Consider the following 20211-nt stretch of genomic DNA (forward strand, 5'->3'; position numbering starts at 1 on the left):
ATTACCTATACTCGAACATAATTATTTGATATAATTTAAAAATAGATGGACTCGAAATAAACTATAGACACATGATCACGTGCAATTACTGAAAAAATTGAAAATTCCGACATAAATTTTTTCATAATCCAATATATTAAATAACTCATCATTGTAAACATAAATGAGATCATAATCCAAATATTTTTCTAACTCATTCTTTTATATAAGATTAGTAGTATGCAATTGAAACCAGATTTAGGGTTCGATTTTGGTCCAGGTTCGGTTTCGGATTTTTTAGCCCTTTTAACGGGTTTAGGACTAAATTATCGGGTCGGGCTCTGGTCAGTCAGGGTTTAGAGTGTGACCAAACCCTACCCTATGTATTTCGGTTTGGGTTCGGGTTCGGGTTTTGTTGGGTTCGGACAGGGTTCGGTGTGGGTATTTTGTTCGGGTTTTGGGTGGGTTTCGGGTTTCGGGCAAGATGGACATCCCTGCCTCCAGGTGTGCTTCCCCCGGTGAACAGAATACTTATGAAGAGTGGTGGTGTAGAGCATTGATGAACACTCCATGAATAGCAAAAAAATCAATTGGAACACATTAAAGAGTACCATAAACAGCACCATATTAAGCCATCATGGTTTACGCTAGCACTGGGTATACGCTTAATATTTGTTTGAAGCAGTAGTAATTTACGGGTCATACATTTGTAGGCACACACACATACACAGGGGAGGAGACTTATGACAAAACTTTCCCTTGGCGATGCTGGTGGATATTTTCTTTTCTTATTATATTACTGAGCAGAGTTCAACCGTGATATCCTCCGAAGGAACCTCCGTGATACCTAGTTAACAATTATAATAAAACTTCTTTTGATTTCTTAGTGATGTAACATGCCTCTATCTGTTAAGAGTATAAAACTCACTTAGATTATAGGGTTAATTTGAGATACCCCCATTAAGTATTTTTTTAAGATACCCCTTGTTTTGAAAATCATTTGAGATGCCCCCCCAATGTTTTTCGTCAATGAAGTATTTTGGACTGACCAAAACTCCCCTATAAAAACTATTTCCCCCTGCCCTATAAAACTATTTGAGATACCCCTAGTAATTGAAAAAATATATTTACATGGTATGTTACGTACAAAAATATATATTTACATATGCAAATTTATGTTTACATATGAAAATGGATTTTTACATGGATTTTTTTTTGAAATAGAACAAGTTTGTAAATTAAGCTAAGAGCATCTCTAGGTTGTGTTCACAAATCCTCAAATTTTGTGAACAAGAATCTGATGTGAACTATGATTGGCGGAAGCTTCAATCAATTAGCAATTTACTCAATAAGAATAATCTTTAATAAAATCAATCAAGAAATCATAATATTTTATAAACCAATGAACTTAATAAAAAAACAACTTAGAACTAATGGAGGCACACTATTCTATTTATACTAAAACCTAAACCTCCTCAAACCTAACCTAAACCGAATAGGCTTGGACTTGGACTACTGGGCTTGAAATTGGACCAACATGGCCTGAAACATAATAATAATAAAAATACTAAAATACCCTCGCATTCTATGTGCCTATTACATCAGAATCACAATTTGTGTTCACAAACTGGCTCTAACTCTATGTGAGAGGCGAACCAAAATCCACAAATCTAGTTCAAGTGGGACCCATTTTAGTATATAAATATTTTAAAAATCTTTTTCCTAAAAAAATGGGATGTATTTTAGTTCAATCATTTTAGATTTTTAGTATTAAATATTCTTTTTCCCATAAAAAGTGGCGAGAGGTAACCCAAAAAAAAACCCCACGCGCCACTCTAAGTGTTCACACTCCACTTGGAGTCGCCCATAATTTTGAAAAAGTCGGAAAAAAAAAAATAAGCACACGCCACTTCGAGTGTCGCGTGCCAGTTGTTCGCTACCACCTAGAGATGCTCTAATCTATGGCAATATATATATAGTAGTTTAACTATGACAATTTATATTCACATATGAAAATATGTATTTACATATGCATATCAGCAAATGTATATTTACATACGAAAATGTACGTTTTCAATTACTAGAGAGGTATCTCTAATAGTTTTTATAGGGGCATTTTGGTCAGTGCAAAATACTTTACTGACGGAAATAGAAGGGGGGGGGGGTATCTCAAAAAACTTATCAAACAGGGGGTTGTGTCAAATTAACCCTAGATTATAACATATAAACCTAAACTAACTTGGGTTATTACTCACACTTAAATGGATAACTTATTGCGTAGTCATAAATTATTACCGATTCTTCGTTATGATGTTTATGTTGGGACTCAAATTTCTTGGGGATGTTATTTCAACCTCCAGGAATTACCAAAACTGCATGCCGCATTTGAAACTGCTCTAGTGGATGTAGCTGAATCCTTGCAATTGTCTAGAAATCCTCTGGTTGCATTGCTCTCGCTGCAATCCTTCAAACCTTTCATGCAACAGTGGGTGAATGCTGTGGTCATGCTGCTTGATGCTAAAGTGAAATCATGTGCTTCAGAGAAAACTACAGAAGCTGCTTCTCTTATTCTCAAGGTTCAAAAATTATTCTGATCAGATTACCTTGTTTTGCTTATGATGCTTGAAATTCTTAACTAAGCCTACTTATTTAGGGTACAGATTTTGCTTTTGAAATGGAAGTACAGTTTTTTTTGTTTAGGAACATATGTGTGGAATTTGTAGCATTTATTTTTACAGTCCGTTTCTTTTTTACAAGCGGTTTGGTTATATGATTATTGGTTTCTCATTCAGAAAATGAGAAGAATTGCTGAAGAGTCTATTCCTCGATCTGCTGAGAACATAGCACTTTGTGTTGGTGCTCTGTGTTTGGTAAGATTCTGAGAATCTTATGAACATATACATTGGTATTTGATCACATTTGAAATTTGGGTTATATACAGATAAAGTTTGAGAAAGATGTGCATGTACTCATCAACAATGCACTTCAATGACTGCACTGCCACTTTTTAAATAATATTTTTTATGCAGGACATAACGATTTTCATATATTTTAAACCTGTAATTAATTTGTGTACATTTTGACTCTGATGTTTTCTTTTCATGTCGTTTGTCTTCACTATCATGTTGTCTTAATTTCAACTCTGCATCTTTTCTAAGTTGAAATTGTCTGCGGATATTGCTCTGTTTGTTGGTTCTGTTGATTGGAGATCATACCTTACCATATTCACGATGTTATTGGTAAAGCTCTCTGATTTCATATTCAATTTTAGCAGGGCATACCCCAAACAGAAAAACAGAAAGGAAAAAAGAAGACGAATTTGCATTTCAACTTCCTTTTCAATCATTCTCTGTATCATTTTCACTGTCCTATTTGAATATATTATATTTTATGTTTTTACTTTGTTTTTTAAAATATGTAAAAGTAAAGTCATTAAAGATAAAAGCTATACGAGAAAAATAGGTACCTATCCTTTCTTGTGCAATCCTCATCGTGTTTTATAAGCCTGGCTGTACTTGCCAAGGACTCTGTACCTGTGAGAGCCATGAACTAGGCACAAGAGCTTTCATCTGGGTCAGCACAAGCCACAAAACAAAGGAGTCCCAAAACAATTATTGAATTGTACCTTGATGACCCAATAAGGAATAAAAAAAAAAGTAAAATAAAAAATATACAGTACGGTAACCCAGAGGCTAAGTGATAATGAAATCCCACCCAGACCTTTGAGCAGTTGAAGGATGAAGAACCCATAGTGAACATAGAGAGTGGTAGGGGTTTACTTCTAGGGTGCAAATCCCTTATTCCATCTGCTCGATTGGTCACAAAGGATGTGGTGGAGGTTCTGAGGGAAGGAGAAAATTTGTGATGATGGTTTCCATATTGGAAGTCATGGAGAACATTGTTGGCAGATTCTGTTATATATCTTGCTTCAGCTCTGCAGTCAAAATTATAACCTGACCAGGGAAAAGATCAGGACAATCTTTCATTTCTGAGCTGTGGTAGATTTGATCTTTAGCTCTTTGCTCAAGGTGGATCTACCTTATCTTTTTCAGAATGAAATTGTTTAAATCGATAGAAAATTAAATAACACAAATTAAAAAACAATAGCGGGAAAATAAGCATCTTTCACGGGAAAATATTCTTTCCCATATGAATAATCGACCACCTGTTGGGAAACTTATATTTTCACAATGTCTAAATTTTTTTGACACTTCACTTGACCTTCTTTTTTCTACACTTTATCGATAGAACTAGTAGCATTAGGAATCCACATAATTTTTTTGTTTTTCCTTTGCCCATAGTACCAACAACGCCCCTAAAACAAAATGAGGTACTTGTTTGTGCTTGTCATTTAGCACGTAGTCTTAATTGCAGGTATTGCCGCCATCTGCACATACAGTAACAACTACTGTGGGAAAGTTCCTACTTGAATGGTTGTTCCAATTTGAACATGAACATAGGCAATGGTCAGCTGCAATTACGCTGGGATTGGTCTCACGTTGTTCACACGCAACAGATCACAAGCAGAAGTTTGATATCATCACTGGACTTCTTAAGGTGAAATTTGAGTTTTTGTAATAAGTTGTCTTTTTATCCTTAATTTCTGTAATAAGCCGGAAAGTATAGGTAATGATGTTTTGATCCCTTATTTGGTTTATTAAAGGGAAAAACGTATTGATGGATATTTTTGTGATAGTAGTGTAATGCATAGTCAACACACCACAATAATCACTAAAAAAATCCCTACAACGTCATTTATGTTTTTAATGAAAAGCAAAATGTAGGGTCTCCCTGGCTCCCTGTACTCCAATCAACCGTATAAAGGGCTTAGGAAAGAAGGAGAAAGAAGAATATGAGTAAGGATTTGGTGGTTAACCTAGCAGCTCTGATGCCCAGTCAAATTTTTTTTTTGATGTTATTGAATAAGAGGACACGAAAATTTGGACGAGAAAATAGAAAAGAGTATATGTTTTTTTAATTGATTTTGGTCCTCTTTCTCTCTCTCACTCAGATAGAGCCACATTTGCTTGTGCCCCACATTGTGTTCACCTCCAACCAAAATGTGGAATTAAAAAATGAATTAAGGGCTATTTGTTTGTGGATATGATCTCCACACCGTGGAGAACATGCTCACAAAAATTCAGCTCATTCTAAGATGTTTTAACCCTATCAAAATTTGTTTTCAAATAAAAAAAATTGTGGACCACTAGATAAAAGTTAAAATTTTAAGACGAAGTTTTGCAAGGTTACTAGGTTAGACATATTCAAATAAGAAGATTTTGTGGGACGATGTCTCCATGATAGGGAGAACATATGTTTTGGGAGGATGATCACCATGATAGGGAGAGCATATATTTTAAAAAACTCGGCTTTTAATGATTAAAAATGTGGCTCTATCCCTCCCCTGGCCCCTATATATAATGTCAAGCTGCAAGTCCTATTTTTTGAAATTAAGGGTTGGGCCTTCGACCCTTTGGAGAGGCCTCACCTAGTGTTAGCCGGCTGAATTTTGATAATCAACATATGTGGTATAGTCTGTTTTTAGCAGAGTCTTATTGTATAATCAGCTTGAATAGCAAGAAAACATGGTCTTTTTAAAGAATCTTTTTATTAAGGATAATCAGCTTCTTGTATTGATTTGAGTTCAAATTTAGATTGATTATGTGTTTTTGGGATAGAACCCTAATTTTAAACATCACAGCTGCTCTTTTTGTGAACTAGGAATTGAATATTTTTTTTTCAGGTTGCATGTAGCAGCAGAAGCACTCTGGTAAAAGGAGCTTGCGGTGTTGGCTTGGGTCTTGCTTGTCAAAATCTTCTTGCATGGGTCGAGGCTGCTGATGGTTCTAGCATGGACGAAACCAGCACGATGAGGGTAGTAAATCTAGTTGGCAGGACTGTTAGGACCTTATCTATGATAATCTGTCAGCTGAGTCCATCTTCATCTGACTCCCTTCAGAGACTCTCTGATTATTTTCCGTTAGACACAGATGAGTTGTTTATGGATCCAACTTCTGATGTTCCTTATGATAATGCCAGTGTCATGGAGGTAGATGTTTGGGGTATTGCAGGACTCATCCATGGTCTAGGAAATTCTGTTAGTGCAATTTACCGAGCTGGAGGTCGAGATGCTGTTATTACGTTAAAAGCAATCCTCATCTCTTGGATTCCACATGTTCAGTCTGTCACTCCTAATACTAATATTAACAATGTGACACCTGAGCTATTGTTATCCATAGGCTCCTGTCTTGCACTACCTGTGGTTATCGATTTCTGCCTGAGGGTAGAACTTGTTACAGATGATGAACTGAACGATATAGTCAGTGGTTTCAGCAAACTAATTTCTGAACTTTTATCCGTGGAGATATCTGGTACCTTTCACCAGAGTTTGTCGATGGCATCGTGTATCGGAGGTGGAAGTCTCCTTTCATGCATTTTGGATTATGGGGTCCACTCCGTGAAAATCGAAGATGTTAAAGGTCTACTGGAGTTGTTGAGAAAAAGTTACACTAACCAATACCCTACCACGATCCAGTTTGGTGGGATGCTGGGAGTTGTTAATGCATTTGGTGCTTGTGCAGGAACTCTCTCTCAAAGAAACCCCAAGTCGCCCTCTTTGCATAGTGGTCTTGGACAGAAGGTACTGTACCAAGTTAACTACCGCTTGTGTTGTTATTTGTGTATCTAATGTACTATACCAATTTATCTACCACTTGTGTTTCTAACTCTTCCTAGAATTGTTGGCAGGACTCATGTTATATTAGAGGACCTATACTTTCAGAACCTGTTTTTGAACAACTCTCAACGTCGTTGGTGAACGAGATGTTTCTAGCTGCACAGGAAGTGAAGTGTCAACCACTGCAAAATTATGCAGCATGGGCGCTTTCATTTCTTAGATATAAGTTGAGGTCCAAGGAACCCCAAATTTTTAAGAATAATTCGCTGAAGGACCAAATGGACTCCAACCCTGTTTCTCAAACTTTTCCAGAGGACAGTGTTGTGTGGCAGCTTAGCTTGTGGCTAATGGAACTCAGCTATGTTGAGGTTGGATTTCTCTCATCTCTTTCTGAAGAACTTTGTCAAAATGTATGTTTTTATACCATGTGGTTTCATTGGCCAGTCTGTCTGAATCTCGAATGGCTCCTCCTTGTTGAAACTGTTTCATGTCTATACCAATATTGATGACACCGAACTTTTTAAGATGCATCTGGTTGTGTTTTGACATTCTAATTTTTTAAGTTCTAATGGTGATTATTTCTTTTGTGCATTCCTCATTAAGGAGAGAGCATTTTATGTCTATTTTTCGAGAAAGCTGCGTCATGCTTAGACTGAGTTATTATTGTTACTCCAGAAGAGCTCCTAAATTTTGTCTCTATAACCTTCCCCTTCTTTTGGTATGAGAACTCTGTGCATGATCGGATTTCTAGTTCTTGGAGTAATAATTCGTTCATTCTCTTTCTCATGATTGAAAGAGAATGAATCCCTATGTAAAAGTATCTGTGTTTTGTAAAAGTTTCAACCTTACCAGAATTTAATTTAATCAAATACTTTTTACCATACTAGGTTACACAGGCTTTCTCTTAAACGGACATGTTCGTCGAAAGCTTATATAGTGTCATCCCAAAACCTTTTAGTTTACGGCTTATTAACTTGTTTAATGGACAACACTGTATAAACTTATGAAGACACTATATAAGCTTCCGACAAACATGCCCGTCCGTCAACAGACATGTCCGTTTAAGAGAGCCTGCTAGGCTACATTACTTGCTGACGAGAAACCTAGTAAAATTGAGTGTTTGAATTGTTGTGTTAGTGACTGATAGAAGATTTTGTTCCTATATCACCTTCACAATATCACCTTCACCCCCACTTTTGAGTTTCTTTCTACGCAAGTATCCCTTGTAAGTTTATGCCATTGGTTAACTGTTTTGGTAACTTCAGTACCATATAGTCGCCCTTCTTGTGTATTGGCTTATGATTATATTTTATAAAAAGCGGCCTAGGCCTAAGTTGGTTCAAAAAGTGGTGGACTGATTAGGTGGGTCTAGGCTGGCCAATTGGTCGGGCTAGGCAGACTGATTGGCCTCTAGGCGGTCTAGTCGTGTTTTTTTTTTTTTTGAAAAATGATTAAATGTCGAAAATAAAAGGCCCGTGAAGGCTTACGATTAGAAGAGTTTACAAGACTAAAGTCCAATGTAAATTATATGCCACTATAAGAAAGAGAATGATTTTTATACAAAGGTGCTCTTCAGTCTCCATATTCAACTCGAGTAAATCACTTGCCATCTTCTTTGACTGTTATGCCTTTTTGTAATATGTACTTTTGTTTATGTTTATTTTTTAAATTATGGTAAATGTTTCGATTTCTTCATTTCTTGTAGTATGGGTGTGTGCAACTATATATTATAATATATATATTAGGAAAAAGAAACCTCCTAGCGGCATCTCCCACCACTGGACTACCGCTCAATGTTTTTTAGAACATTGTATAAAAGTCTCTCCCCTTTGTCTATCTACCTGTGTGCAAAGTATGTCTTTTACCTAAATCAGCTTAGGTTTTCAGGGGATCATTCTCATACTCATCAAGAACTATTAGTTGTTTGATACTCTTTGTTGTCACGTTTTCTGTCCCTGAGTGCATCTGGAGCAGCTGGAAAATTCTCTTTTGTAAATTTTACCTGTCAATTGTCAAGTCTTATGTATTTTTTTAGTTGAGGAACAACTTTATCAATTTATTTTGTATGTTTACGGTCTAATGCATCCCTTATCCCTTAGTCGTGTACACTGCCTACAGGTGTTTTTGTTTGCCTGAATTCTAAAATTTGCAGGGAAACGTCAAAGATGTGAACCTAGTTGCTACCTTCTTAAGGTGCCTGTCACAAGCTCCCAGATTGCCATCCTTGGACTGGGGTGCAAGCATCCGACGCTGCATGAGATATGAGGATCAAGTTTCTAGCAAGTTATCCCTGGGTGAAGCTCATAACAAAGGAACCCTTAGAATCGAATGCATAATGTTTGCATTAGCTCACGCCAACCATGTTAATCCTCTATTGTTATTCTTAGATGAGCTCTATGAAGTTTCCAGGTTTAAGACACTTGAGCTGAATCTGCAAACATGTCTACTCTGCCATCTTGCGGAAGTTATGAATATATTCTCAGGCTCAAGGCTTGAGAAACTTTATGGTGACATGGATGACTATTTTAGTTGTTCATCTTCTCTATTCCAGGTTTACAACTTGAGTAAGAAAAGCTTGTTACGAGTTTCATTTTGGAAGGGTTTGGGTGATTGTCTTGAAAAGGCCTCTGTTGAGTCCCTAAAACACATAAATAGAATAGAGAAGTGCATGCAGCTGTTATTCAGTTCTCTTCCTTTGTTCCATATTGACGCCAGCTCAAGGATGGATCAGGCAAATTCTTTGAAAGAGTGGTCAGAGGCAATCAGGTGCATGGGGAAGGCTCCTCAGAATTGGTTAATGGATCTTTTGGAGGTATATAAAATTGTCTGTACACGTGTACGTCCTAATTGTCAGGAAGCAAACAGTGTTTTTATTGATGCTCTTTTCTCTTGCATTTTGATTTATTTTGTATTTTAGTACACTTATTTATGATTTTGGTTGCAAATACTTGCCAGATTCCAGAAGTGGGTTTTCTACAAGGTGGAAATCATTTCCAGGAAGTAGTCAAGAGGGCTCGAGCAAGAGTCAGGCTAGTTATGATTGGTCGTATTCCCTTAACGGGGCTTGGAAAGCTTAGATCTATTATACTGCATACCGAATCAGATGGTGAGATCTTAGTGTACAATCATGCTATGTAAAATCAAGTTCATTATGATGAAACGAGAAACAACAACTATGTCTAAGATAATGATGTATATATATGGTTGCAGCTCAGTATGTTAATACACCATTTTGAAACACCTAGCTCAAATTTTGAGTTTTGAACAATTTCAGGAATCTGGGATGTACTTGTAGAAGTTGTTTCAGTGCTGCAAAAAGCAGAAAGTAGTATCAAAAGGCAGTGGTTTGTTGACGCAGTAGAACTTGGCTGTATCACTAATTATCCTTCAACGGTATGGTATAATCTTTAAATTCTGTTTTTATTCTACGTTAATGCTTAGCAGGTGTCCAGAAAATATTGTTGGGATGTTTTAGTTCAGTGGAGATGTGTGGCCACCTCCACCTTTACCTAAGCTTACTATTTTCACATGGACATGCCATATTTCAAAATAATCTTAATCGGACACGTATCCACGTGTCAATATCGGGCACATACAATGTGATATACCTCCATCTTTGATATTTCACTGTGTCAGACACTACGTATCCGTGTAAATATAACTTGGCTATTTTCTATATGGTTAACCAGATGTATGGGAAATGGGAGATGTTGCTTTTGTTGGTTCTGTAAGCAGCCTCTTATATGTTATATCCATATGATACCTTTGTGCTGAGACATGGAATATAACTTGTCCTTTATTTTAGTTGAGTAATACTGCATAAAGAATGTTGTCTAAGAATGTATTTAGGGTTTTCATTATAGACATTTTACTGGTTTAGGTATTAGGTTGAGAAAGTTACTAGCTTCTATCAGCTATGTTTCAGTCTATAACGTTAAGAAACAGGAAATACATAAAGGGTAAAGGATTGGAGATTTTAACCATTTGTTGAAGCTATTCTTCATTCTATTTGAAAGCAGATAGAGTTAAGATGCCTAGATATGTTTGGCACTTTCACGGCAAGGACACTGTGATATGGAGTTGTTTATATTTTTCTGTTAATAGTGAAGGTTGTGCATTATGATGTATCTCGGTATCTAGTATGTCAGTACCATGCATGAATTTTTAATGGGACGTTCAACTTGATGTAGTTACCGGAGATAATGGGTATAAAAAATAATCACATGGATAAAAAGTTCAATTGTACTTTCCCATATGAGGAAAGTATTGTAGAGATACAATGATATAATAGGCGTATTAGGGTAGGTAATTTCACTGTTTTTATGGTCCAGGTCCAAGCCCATTCGGCTTAGGTTAGGTTTGAGGAGATTTAGGTTTTAGTATAAATATAATAGTATGCCTCCATTAGTTTCTAGGGTTTTTGGTTAAGTTATTTGATTTATGAAAGATTGTTTTCACGAGTGATTTTTTAATGAAATTATTTTATTGAGTGAATTGTTACTTGATTGAAGCTTCCGCCAATCATAGTTCAGATATGGAAAAGAAGTTAAAAGTGTTTAATATGGCGTTGTACTCGATTAAGGATATTAAAATAGCAAGACAACATATTATAAATGTTTTGTTGCTAAAAGGAGTATATTCCCTCTATTTGGCATAAATTCTTTCGCTTTTAGGTAATCTGCCCATTCTACATCACGCCATATTTTCTTCGTCCTCAGAGATCCTTCCTTTCATTCCACAAGACCCACAAGATGACCTTTGGAATTTGATGCCCCCAATCGTGTCACTTTAGCCAAATAAGAGTATTTAACCAGATTTGTCTCAAAAGCTTCTTTCTTGTACAAGGTGAAGTCCTGAATTGATTGGTAAAAGAAAAGTTGTCTTAAGTTCGGCAGAGAGTGATCAACATTTTCTTCAAGTTTATTGCAAATGTGACAAAGATTAGGTAGACATCTCACATCCGAACCTCAGGTGGTCTTTGGTTGGAATTTGATTTTGATGTAATTGCTACAAGTGCGTTGCTGAAAGAGCAAAAAGTGAAATGGTCAAATTGTGTCGGCCAAATTGGAAGGGGTGCCGTCCTAGTTTCCATGCCGTAACTATATTCACCTTTCTCACTTATTGCTTTGTACTTGAAATACTAATTTAATAGAACCCTTTTATTTTTTTTGATCCTCCATGTACATATCAATTCTTTCCCTCGTCTCTTTGGACCAAAGAAGATATTTCCAGTAAAGAAACCAAATTTCTCGTGTGTGTTCGCGTTTCTTTAGTTCACTACTCTTTTCTTATTTTCTATTATGAATTTCTCAAGGCTTTTCCCTTTTTCCTGCAGGCACTGAAATTTCTTGGTATGCTAGCTGGTAGCTTCTGTAAATACATGCCCCTTCTAGTTCTGGATAAAATTACTGTCTTGAGTGATTTGCCTGTCACAGTCCCTTTACTTTTTTCTGAGAGGGACTGGATGGTAATTGCAGAACCCGTTGTTCTGAATCTGTGGAGATTAACTGAACGGATATATGAATGGGCCAAATGTTTGGAGAGTGCTCCTGATGTTGCCTCCAAGCAGCATTTTGTTGATGAAAGTGAAAGTAATATTGCCGTTTTCCTCTCACGTGTGATGTACCATACATGTTTAACTTTGAAAGATTACTTGCCCTTTGAGAAGCAGTTAAAACTCACCAGTATGGTTATTCCATGAAAGTAGATGTGCTTTTTGGGCAATGCCAATCTGCTTCTGAGTAATTTAAAGCTGAAATGCTGAATGCATCTCTGCTGAAACTTGTGGTGTGCCACTATTTTTGCATTTTTGAGGAGGAATTTCAAGAGCGAACTCTGAAGTAAATTTCATCAAATATGCAATCGGGGTGATTTGTCCAACAAATATATCTTTTGGAGAAAAATTTGATGCTTTTTCCCTTGTCTCTCGTGCATATGAAACCTTGTAATGGCATTTAGGTATAATTTTAGTATATATTGATTTATTTAGTTGTTTTCTTTCCATTGTTCGGTTAAATTTAGACTTTTTTTTGTTTGTTTTCCTCTGAATTCAGAATAGCTTTGCCGGAAGTCCAATGCTTTTATTTTGGATGATTTCTGCAGCCCTAGGCTAGCATTTTTAACTAGAAATGTTAGATCAGCTCTTGTGCTAATATATACGCTATATGATAGTCGGACTTACCGAACACCACCCTAATTATCGAATGGGGCATTGTTGTTTTCCATTTTTTTTTCAATTCAGAAGCATCTCCCTCGCATCACTGAAATTATAATGAGTCTTCCCCTTTTTTTGAATAATTTAGAACCACCACCCTCACGTCACTAAATTATATAATCAGTCCCCAGTGTTTTTATACTATTGAATTAGCTTTCGAATTTATTTTATGAACAGGTGTCGTTATATTAAATTATTGTAAAAAATATTAACAACTATGCATAGCTATGAAATATATGAAAATTATATTAATCAATCATTCAAATTTCTTGCACTACTCTCTATAAAAATGAAGCATCAAATCTTGATAAAACTCATCGACTTCTTTTTGCTGTTAGGTTTAATAATAGAAGTTTGATTGAAGTTTTGTGAGAATGCCCAATGTGACGAAGATAATATTGAAGCTACTTGAATAACATGATATTTTTAATCATAATAAAAAAATTATGATAAACAGTACTTAAAATACAAAACTATATTTGTCGAGATATTTATTCCCCCTGTATATAATACAAACATGTTTTAGGGTTATTAGTTCATTGCATTTGCATCAAGTTTTTGATTTTCTATTAATTATTCTTTGAGGTTAGTTCAATGTAGTAATTTGCATTCAGTTTTCAATTTCTCATTAATTATTCTTTGAGGTTAGTTCAATGCAGTTACATCAAGTTTCTGATTTTCCGTTAATTATTATTTGAGATTAGTTCAGTACAATTGCATCCACTTTATAATTTCCCGTTAGTTATTCATTAAGGTTAATTCAGTATAGTTGCATCCATTCGATGTTTCGTTAATTAGTCTTTGAGATTAGTTCAATGCATTTGTATCGTTCAATGCATTTGCATCCAGGTTCCAATATCTCGTTAATTACTCTTTCAGATTAGTTCAATACATCTAATACATCTGCATCCAGTTTCTGATTTTTCGTTATTTATATTTTGAGGTTAGTTGAATGCAGTTGCATCCAATTTCCGATTCCCGTTGTTTATTTTTTGAGGTTAGTTCAATGCAGTTGCATCCAATTTCCGATTTCTCGTTAATTATTATTTGCGATTAGTGCAATACATTTGCATCCAATTTTCAATTTCATGTTAATTGTTTTTTAAATCATTTCAATGCATTTACATCCAGTTTCTGATTTCCGGTTAATTATTCTGTGAGATTAGTTTAATGCATTTGCATCCAGTTTCTGATTTCTCGTTTATTATTTGATAAGATTGTATTTGCATCTAGTTCCCGATTTTCAATTAATTATTGTTTAAGGTTAGTTCAATGAATTTGCATCCAGTTTCCGATTTCCCGTTAATTATTTCTTGAGATTACTTCAATGCATTTGCATTCAATTTATTATTTATGCTTTGAGGTTAGTTCGATGCAATTACATCCAATTTCTGATTTCCCGTTAACTATTCTTTGAGGTTATTTCAATACATATTTGCATTTAGTTTATGATTTTCCACTAATTATTCTATGAGGTTAGTTCAATGCAGTTGCATTCAGTTTTTTTATTTTTTGTTAATTATTTTTTGAGTTTAGTTCAATGCATTTGCATCCAGTTTCTGGTTTCCCATTAATTATTATTTTAGATTTGTTTGATGTATTTGCATACCGTTTACGATTCCCTATTACATATTTTTCAAGGATTTGCATCCAATTTCTAATTTCCATTAGTTATTCTCTGACGTTAGTTTAATGCAATTGCATTCAGTTTCCGATTTCTAGTTAATTACTTTTTGGAGTTTAGTTTATTGCATTTGCATAAAGTATTCGATTTTCCGTTAATTACTCTTTGAGCTTAATTATGTATTTGAATATAGTTTTCAATTTCCTTTTAGTTATCCAATGTGGTGTGTAATACCAACTTTTACTGATCCATCTGTAGTGTCCTTGTAAATATGACATAAAAAATAAATTATATTTGATTTAGTATGTTGGATCATCAAAGATTATCCAGTTTCCGATTTTCCATTAATTATTTTTTAAATTATGCATGACTCACTATGTGGAATCTGCAAAGATTACCTATGAACGGGTGTTGTTATAATAATTATTCTAAAAAATATTTGCAAATATGCAGAACTATTATATATTAATATTATATTGATCACTTATCCAAATGTCTTATAATGTGAAAACCTCACTATCCATTAAAAAAAAAACTCACATTTGATAAAACCTTTCAACTTCATTTTGTTGTTTAATAATAGAAGTTTTGTGAGATTGCCTAATAAGACGAAGTTCATATATATTGAAGCTACTTGAATAGCAAGGAGTTGCCAATCATACGGAAAGAGATAAGATAAACACAATTTTAAATGCAAAACTATACTTATTTAGATATTCTCACAACATATAATCCAACTATGTTTTGAGGTTAGTTCAATGCATTTGCATCCAGTTTCTGATTTTCCGTTATTTATATTTTGAGGTTAGTTCAATGCAGTTGAATCCAATTTCCGATTCCCATTATTTTTTTTTTAGGTTAGTTCAATGTGGTTGCATCTAGTTTCCGATTTCTTATTATTTATTTTTTACAGTTAGTTCAATATATTTGCATCCAATTTCCAATTCCCTATTAATTGTTCTTTGAGATCAGCTCAATGCATTTCCATCTAGTTTTTGATTTCTCATTAATTATTCTGTGAAATTAGTTTAATACATTTGCATAAAGTTTCCGATTTCTCGTTTATTATTTGATAAGGTTGCATTTGCATTTAGTTTCCGATTTCCCGTTAATTATTGTTTGAGGTTAATTCAATGAATTTGCATCTAGTTTTCAATTTCCCGTTAATTATTTCTTAAGGTTAGTTCAATGCATTTGCATCCAGTTTATTTTTGATTCGTTTAGTGCAGTTGCATTTGGTTTCCGATTTCCCGTTAATTTAATCTTTGAGGGTTAGTTCAATGCATTTGTATCCAGTTTTTGATTTCCTGTTAAATATTATTTGAGGATAGTTCGATACATTTGCATGTAGTTTTCGGTTCCCCATTAATTATTCTTTGACGTTAGTTTCATTCAGTATTATATATGTTTTAAAATATTTGTCATTATTGCTTTGCCGTTATTTTTTTTTTCATTTTCTATTATATATTTTGTGATGTTATTTTTTGTATAATTTAATTTTTTTACATGTAATTTGTTTTGGTTTGGTATATAATTTATTTAAGCCCAACGTCTAGTTTAACTAAATCTCATTATTCTATATATATATATATATATATATATATATATATATATATATATATATATATATATATATATATATATATATATATATGTCGTAATTATATATATATTAATTGGAATATGTCGTAATTATTGTGGCCAGAATTGTGATTTTTGGAATCCTTAATTATGAATAAATGTTTAAATCCCATTGTGGATGGCGTATTAAATCAAAAGGGTTTTAGGAAAATTGTTTTCAGTGGGAACTATTGTTTTTAGCAATTTAGTTTTTTGTCTCATATATATATTTCATAATTAGCTATATTGTTTAGGAAAAGTTGGAGACTTTGAAATTCTAGATGGGATTATTTTTTCGTAATTAGTTATAGTGTTTAGGAAAAATTAGAGACTCTTTGAAACTTTAGATGAAATTTTTTTCTTACTTATATCCTACTTTTTTTATAAGTAGTAATAGAATTTAGAAAAAATTGGAGTCCCTACGAGTGTTCTAAAAAATAGATTGGTAAGGGTATAACTATAATATATATCTAAAGAATTCGAATATGTCATAATTATTGTGGCCGTAATTATGATTTTTTGAATAATTAACTGAATAAATGTCTAAATTACACAGTGGATGGCGCATCAAATCGAAAGGGTTTTAGGAAAATTGTTTTTGGTGGAAATTATTGTTTTTAGCAATTTAGTTTTTTGTCTCTTTTTTTTTTCGTAATGAGCTATACTATTTAGGAAAAGTTGGAGAGAGATTCTGTGAAACTCTAGATGAGATTGTTTTTTCGTAATTAGCTATAATGTTTAGAAAAAGTTGGAGAGTCTGTGAAACTCTAGATGGGATTGTTTTCTTATTTATATCATATTTTTTTATATTTAGTAATAGAGTTTAGGAAAAACTAAAGTCTCTATGAAGGTATAGCTATAATATATATCTAAGAATAAAGATAAATATTTGTTTCCTATTTTATCTCCTATTTTTTATTAATTAACCACGACACGTGGACACCCTAGAAAACTAAAGTCTCTATGAGGGTATAGCTATAATATATATCTAAGGATAAAGATAAATATTTGTTTCCTATTTTATCTCCTATTTTTTCTTAATTAGCCATGACACGGACGGGTGGACACTCTAGAAATGCTTCTTCAATTGAAGAAGGTAGAGCTATAATCCAAAAAGAGTTTATTTCCTAAAAGATAGGTAATGTAAGATAGGTAACTCAGAAGGAATAAAATTTAATCCTGATTTTTCGAAATTTAGTCCTGATTCTGCGAAACAACCCTGGGTACCAGCCTCAGAGAGCTTGAAAAAGGATTGCTATTATATATATATAAATAAATATTAGAATTAGAATCCAAAGAAACTTACTAACTATATAGTAACAGGTGATAGATGTTCCAGCTGGCGGGTTTGCAGAGTTAAATAAAACCAATTGCCATAGCACGGTTGGCATACTTATTGGATATACTAAAATGCTTATGTATAGTTGAATGTTATAGGAATTTACTATTTATATTTTCTCTCTCCTATGTAGCACTCTAATATGAGAGTTAGTTTTTTCTCTCCTATATGATACTATAATATTAAAAATAGTCTTTTCTATAGCCTACAATCCCACGTACAAGGAACCTCTTTGGAGAGTTTGAGTATATTTCTAATTCTTATATTTGGAGAGTTTGAATGTATTTCTAATTATTATATATTTGATTAAATAAAAAAAATTGTTAAAAAATAGGTGATTTGTAAAATGTAATTTCCTATTACGAATCAAACACTTTTAGTGTTCCAATTTTTATATATTTGATCAAATAAAAAAAATTGCTAAAAAATATATGATTTGTAGAAACTAATTCCCTATTACAAATCATACAATTTTAGTGTCTATGGTAAAACACCAACTTATTTCGAATATATCCTTAACACGGCCTCAAAACATAGTTAAAAACAATTATACAAAAAATAACATCACAAAATATATAATAGAAAATGAAAAAAAAAATAAAATAACGGCAAAGCAATAATGACAAATATTTTAAAAAATATATAATACTGAATAAAACTAAAGTTTTAAAAAACAATTAATGGGGAACTGAAAACTGGATGCAAATGCATCGAACTAACCTCAAATAATATTTAACTAGAAATCAGAAATTGGATACAAATGCAAGCATTAAACTAATCTTAAAAAGTAATTAATATAAAATGGAAATATGGATACAACTGCATTAAACTAACCTCAAAGAATAATTATTGGAAAATCAAAACTTGGATGCAAATTAGGGGTGGGAATTTGGCCCTAACGACCCTAACCCTGCCCTGACCGACCCGACCCTAAGCCTTATAAAGCCCTCACAACTAAAGCCCTCATAGACTTTAGGGCAGGGCCGACCCAGCCCTAATGCCTTCTAAGGCAGGGTCAGGGCTAAGGTTCTGAAACATAAGCCCGACCCTAACCAAGCCCTAGTTATAATTTCACTATAAAATATACAACTAAAACTATCCAACTCCTTGTTACATATTTTCAATTAAAATAACACTGTCCTTTGTAATTTATCACTTACCGTATGGGTACTTCTAATAACTTGTCTTATATCATAAAAACTTGTAAACCTAATTGTTTCTATCTCACAACTCACGTACACCTCACAACTCCCCATCTAACCTAGTCGCCAAGAACAATAATGAGCTATGGGCACTGGCCTAATGAAAAATAGGTTGACGTCAGTAAAAACTCAATTCCATACTCTTATTTGTCTTTGTGTTCTTCAATGTTAAATATAATTTTGGTGAGATTTGAGTACAAGAAATAATGGATTTATGTCAGTGAAAGCTCATTCCAAAATGTGTCTTGTGCATTTTAACTGTAATTTTGAAATATAAATATGAGTCTCTATGTACTTCAGTTTATTAGATTGTAGATATGCATTTTAAATTGTTGGACTTATCAAGAATTATTACTAGATTGGTTGTTATTCAAATTTCAAAGTGGTGGGACTTTGAGTTTGCAAATCTTTGAAATATTTTTGTAATATAAATGAGTTTTAAAACTGATGCAGTAAAAAGAAGAAAATATATAGGCTCGGCCCGACCCGGCCCTAAACTGTTAAAGAGGGCTTAGGGTAGGGTTAGGGCTTGAAATTTAGACTTGTGACCCAGCCCGACCCGGCCCTATGGGGACTTTAGGGCCGGGCTGGCCCGACCCTAATAACTAAAAGGCTTTAAATGTTTAGGGCCGGGCTAGCCCGACCCGGCCCATTGCCCACCCCTAATGCAAATACATCAAATTAACATAAAAAATAATTATCGGAAAATCGGAAAGTGGATGCAAATGCATTGAGCTAACCCTCAAAGATTAAATTAACGAGAAATCGGAAACTGGATGCAACTGCATTGAACTAATCTCAAAGAAAAATTAATTATAAATTGGAAACATGATGCAAATGTGTGAAACTAATCTTAAAAAATAATTAATAGAAAATCAGAAAACGGATGCAACTGTATTGAAAAAAAAAAAAAAAAAAAATAATAATAATAATAATAATAATTAACGGGAAATCAGAAACTGAATGCAAATTCATTGAACTAACCTCAAACAATAATTAACGGGAAATCAGAAACTAGATGCAAATGCAACTTTATCAAATAATAAACGAGAAATCGAAAACTAGATGCAAATGCATTAAACTAATCTCATAGAATAATTAACGGAAAATCAGAAACTGGATGCAAATGCATCAAACTGACCTCAAAGAACAATTAACAAGAAATTGGAAATTGGATGCAAATGTATTGAACTAATCGAAAAGAATAATTAACGAGAAATCAGAAACTGGATGCAACTGCATTGAACTTATCTCAAGAAATAAATAACGGGAATTGGAAATTGGATGCAACTGCATTGAACTAATCTCAAAATATAAATAACGGAAATTCAGAAACTTGATGCAAATGCATTGAACTAACCTCAAAACATAGTTAAGTTATATGTTGTGGGAATGTCTCGATAAGTATAGTTTTGCATTTAAAATGGTGTTAATCTTATTTCTTTCTGTATGATTGGGAACTCTTTGATATTCAAGTAGCTTCAATATATATGAACTTCACCTTATTAGGCAATCTCACAAAACTTCAATCAAACTTCTATTATTAAGCAACAAAAT

At 33.6% G+C, this 20211-nt stretch overlaps 1 protein-coding gene across 6 annotated transcripts in view; it reads left to right on the top strand.

Moving 5' to 3' along the window:
• RST1 (ARM repeat superfamily protein) overlaps positions 1–12652 on the top strand; it is a 38218-nt gene extending 25566 nt beyond the window's left edge. For 4 of the 6 annotated variants that reach the window (XM_086559896.1, XM_086559898.1, XM_086559900.1 and 1 more), the window contains 9 exons: positions 2340–2555; positions 2772–2849; positions 4354–4536; positions 5723–6619; positions 6715–7023; positions 8808–9467; positions 9611–9761; positions 9930–10048; positions 11991–12652. In XM_086559896.1, the coding sequence (XP_086416022.1) occupies positions 2340–2555; positions 2772–2849; positions 4354–4536; positions 5723–6619; positions 6715–7023; positions 8808–9467; positions 9611–9761; positions 9930–10048; positions 11991–12356 (2979 nt within the window). In that variant the 3' untranslated portion in view covers positions 12357–12652. The remainder of the gene's footprint in view (positions 1–2339; positions 2556–2771; positions 2850–4353; positions 4537–5722; positions 6620–6714; positions 7024–8807; positions 9468–9610; positions 9762–9929; positions 10049–11990) is intronic. The other 2 variants (XM_086559897.1, XM_086559899.1) reach the window with 2 other exon arrangements.
• The last annotated feature ends 7559 nt before the right edge of the window (positions 12653–20211 follow it).

Source organism: Coptis chinensis, chromosome 5 (assembly GCF_015680905.1).
Source record: "Coptis chinensis isolate HL-2020 chromosome 5, ASM1568090v1, whole genome shotgun sequence".
Lineage (NCBI taxonomy): Eukaryota > Viridiplantae > Streptophyta > Magnoliopsida > Ranunculales > Ranunculaceae > Coptis > Coptis chinensis.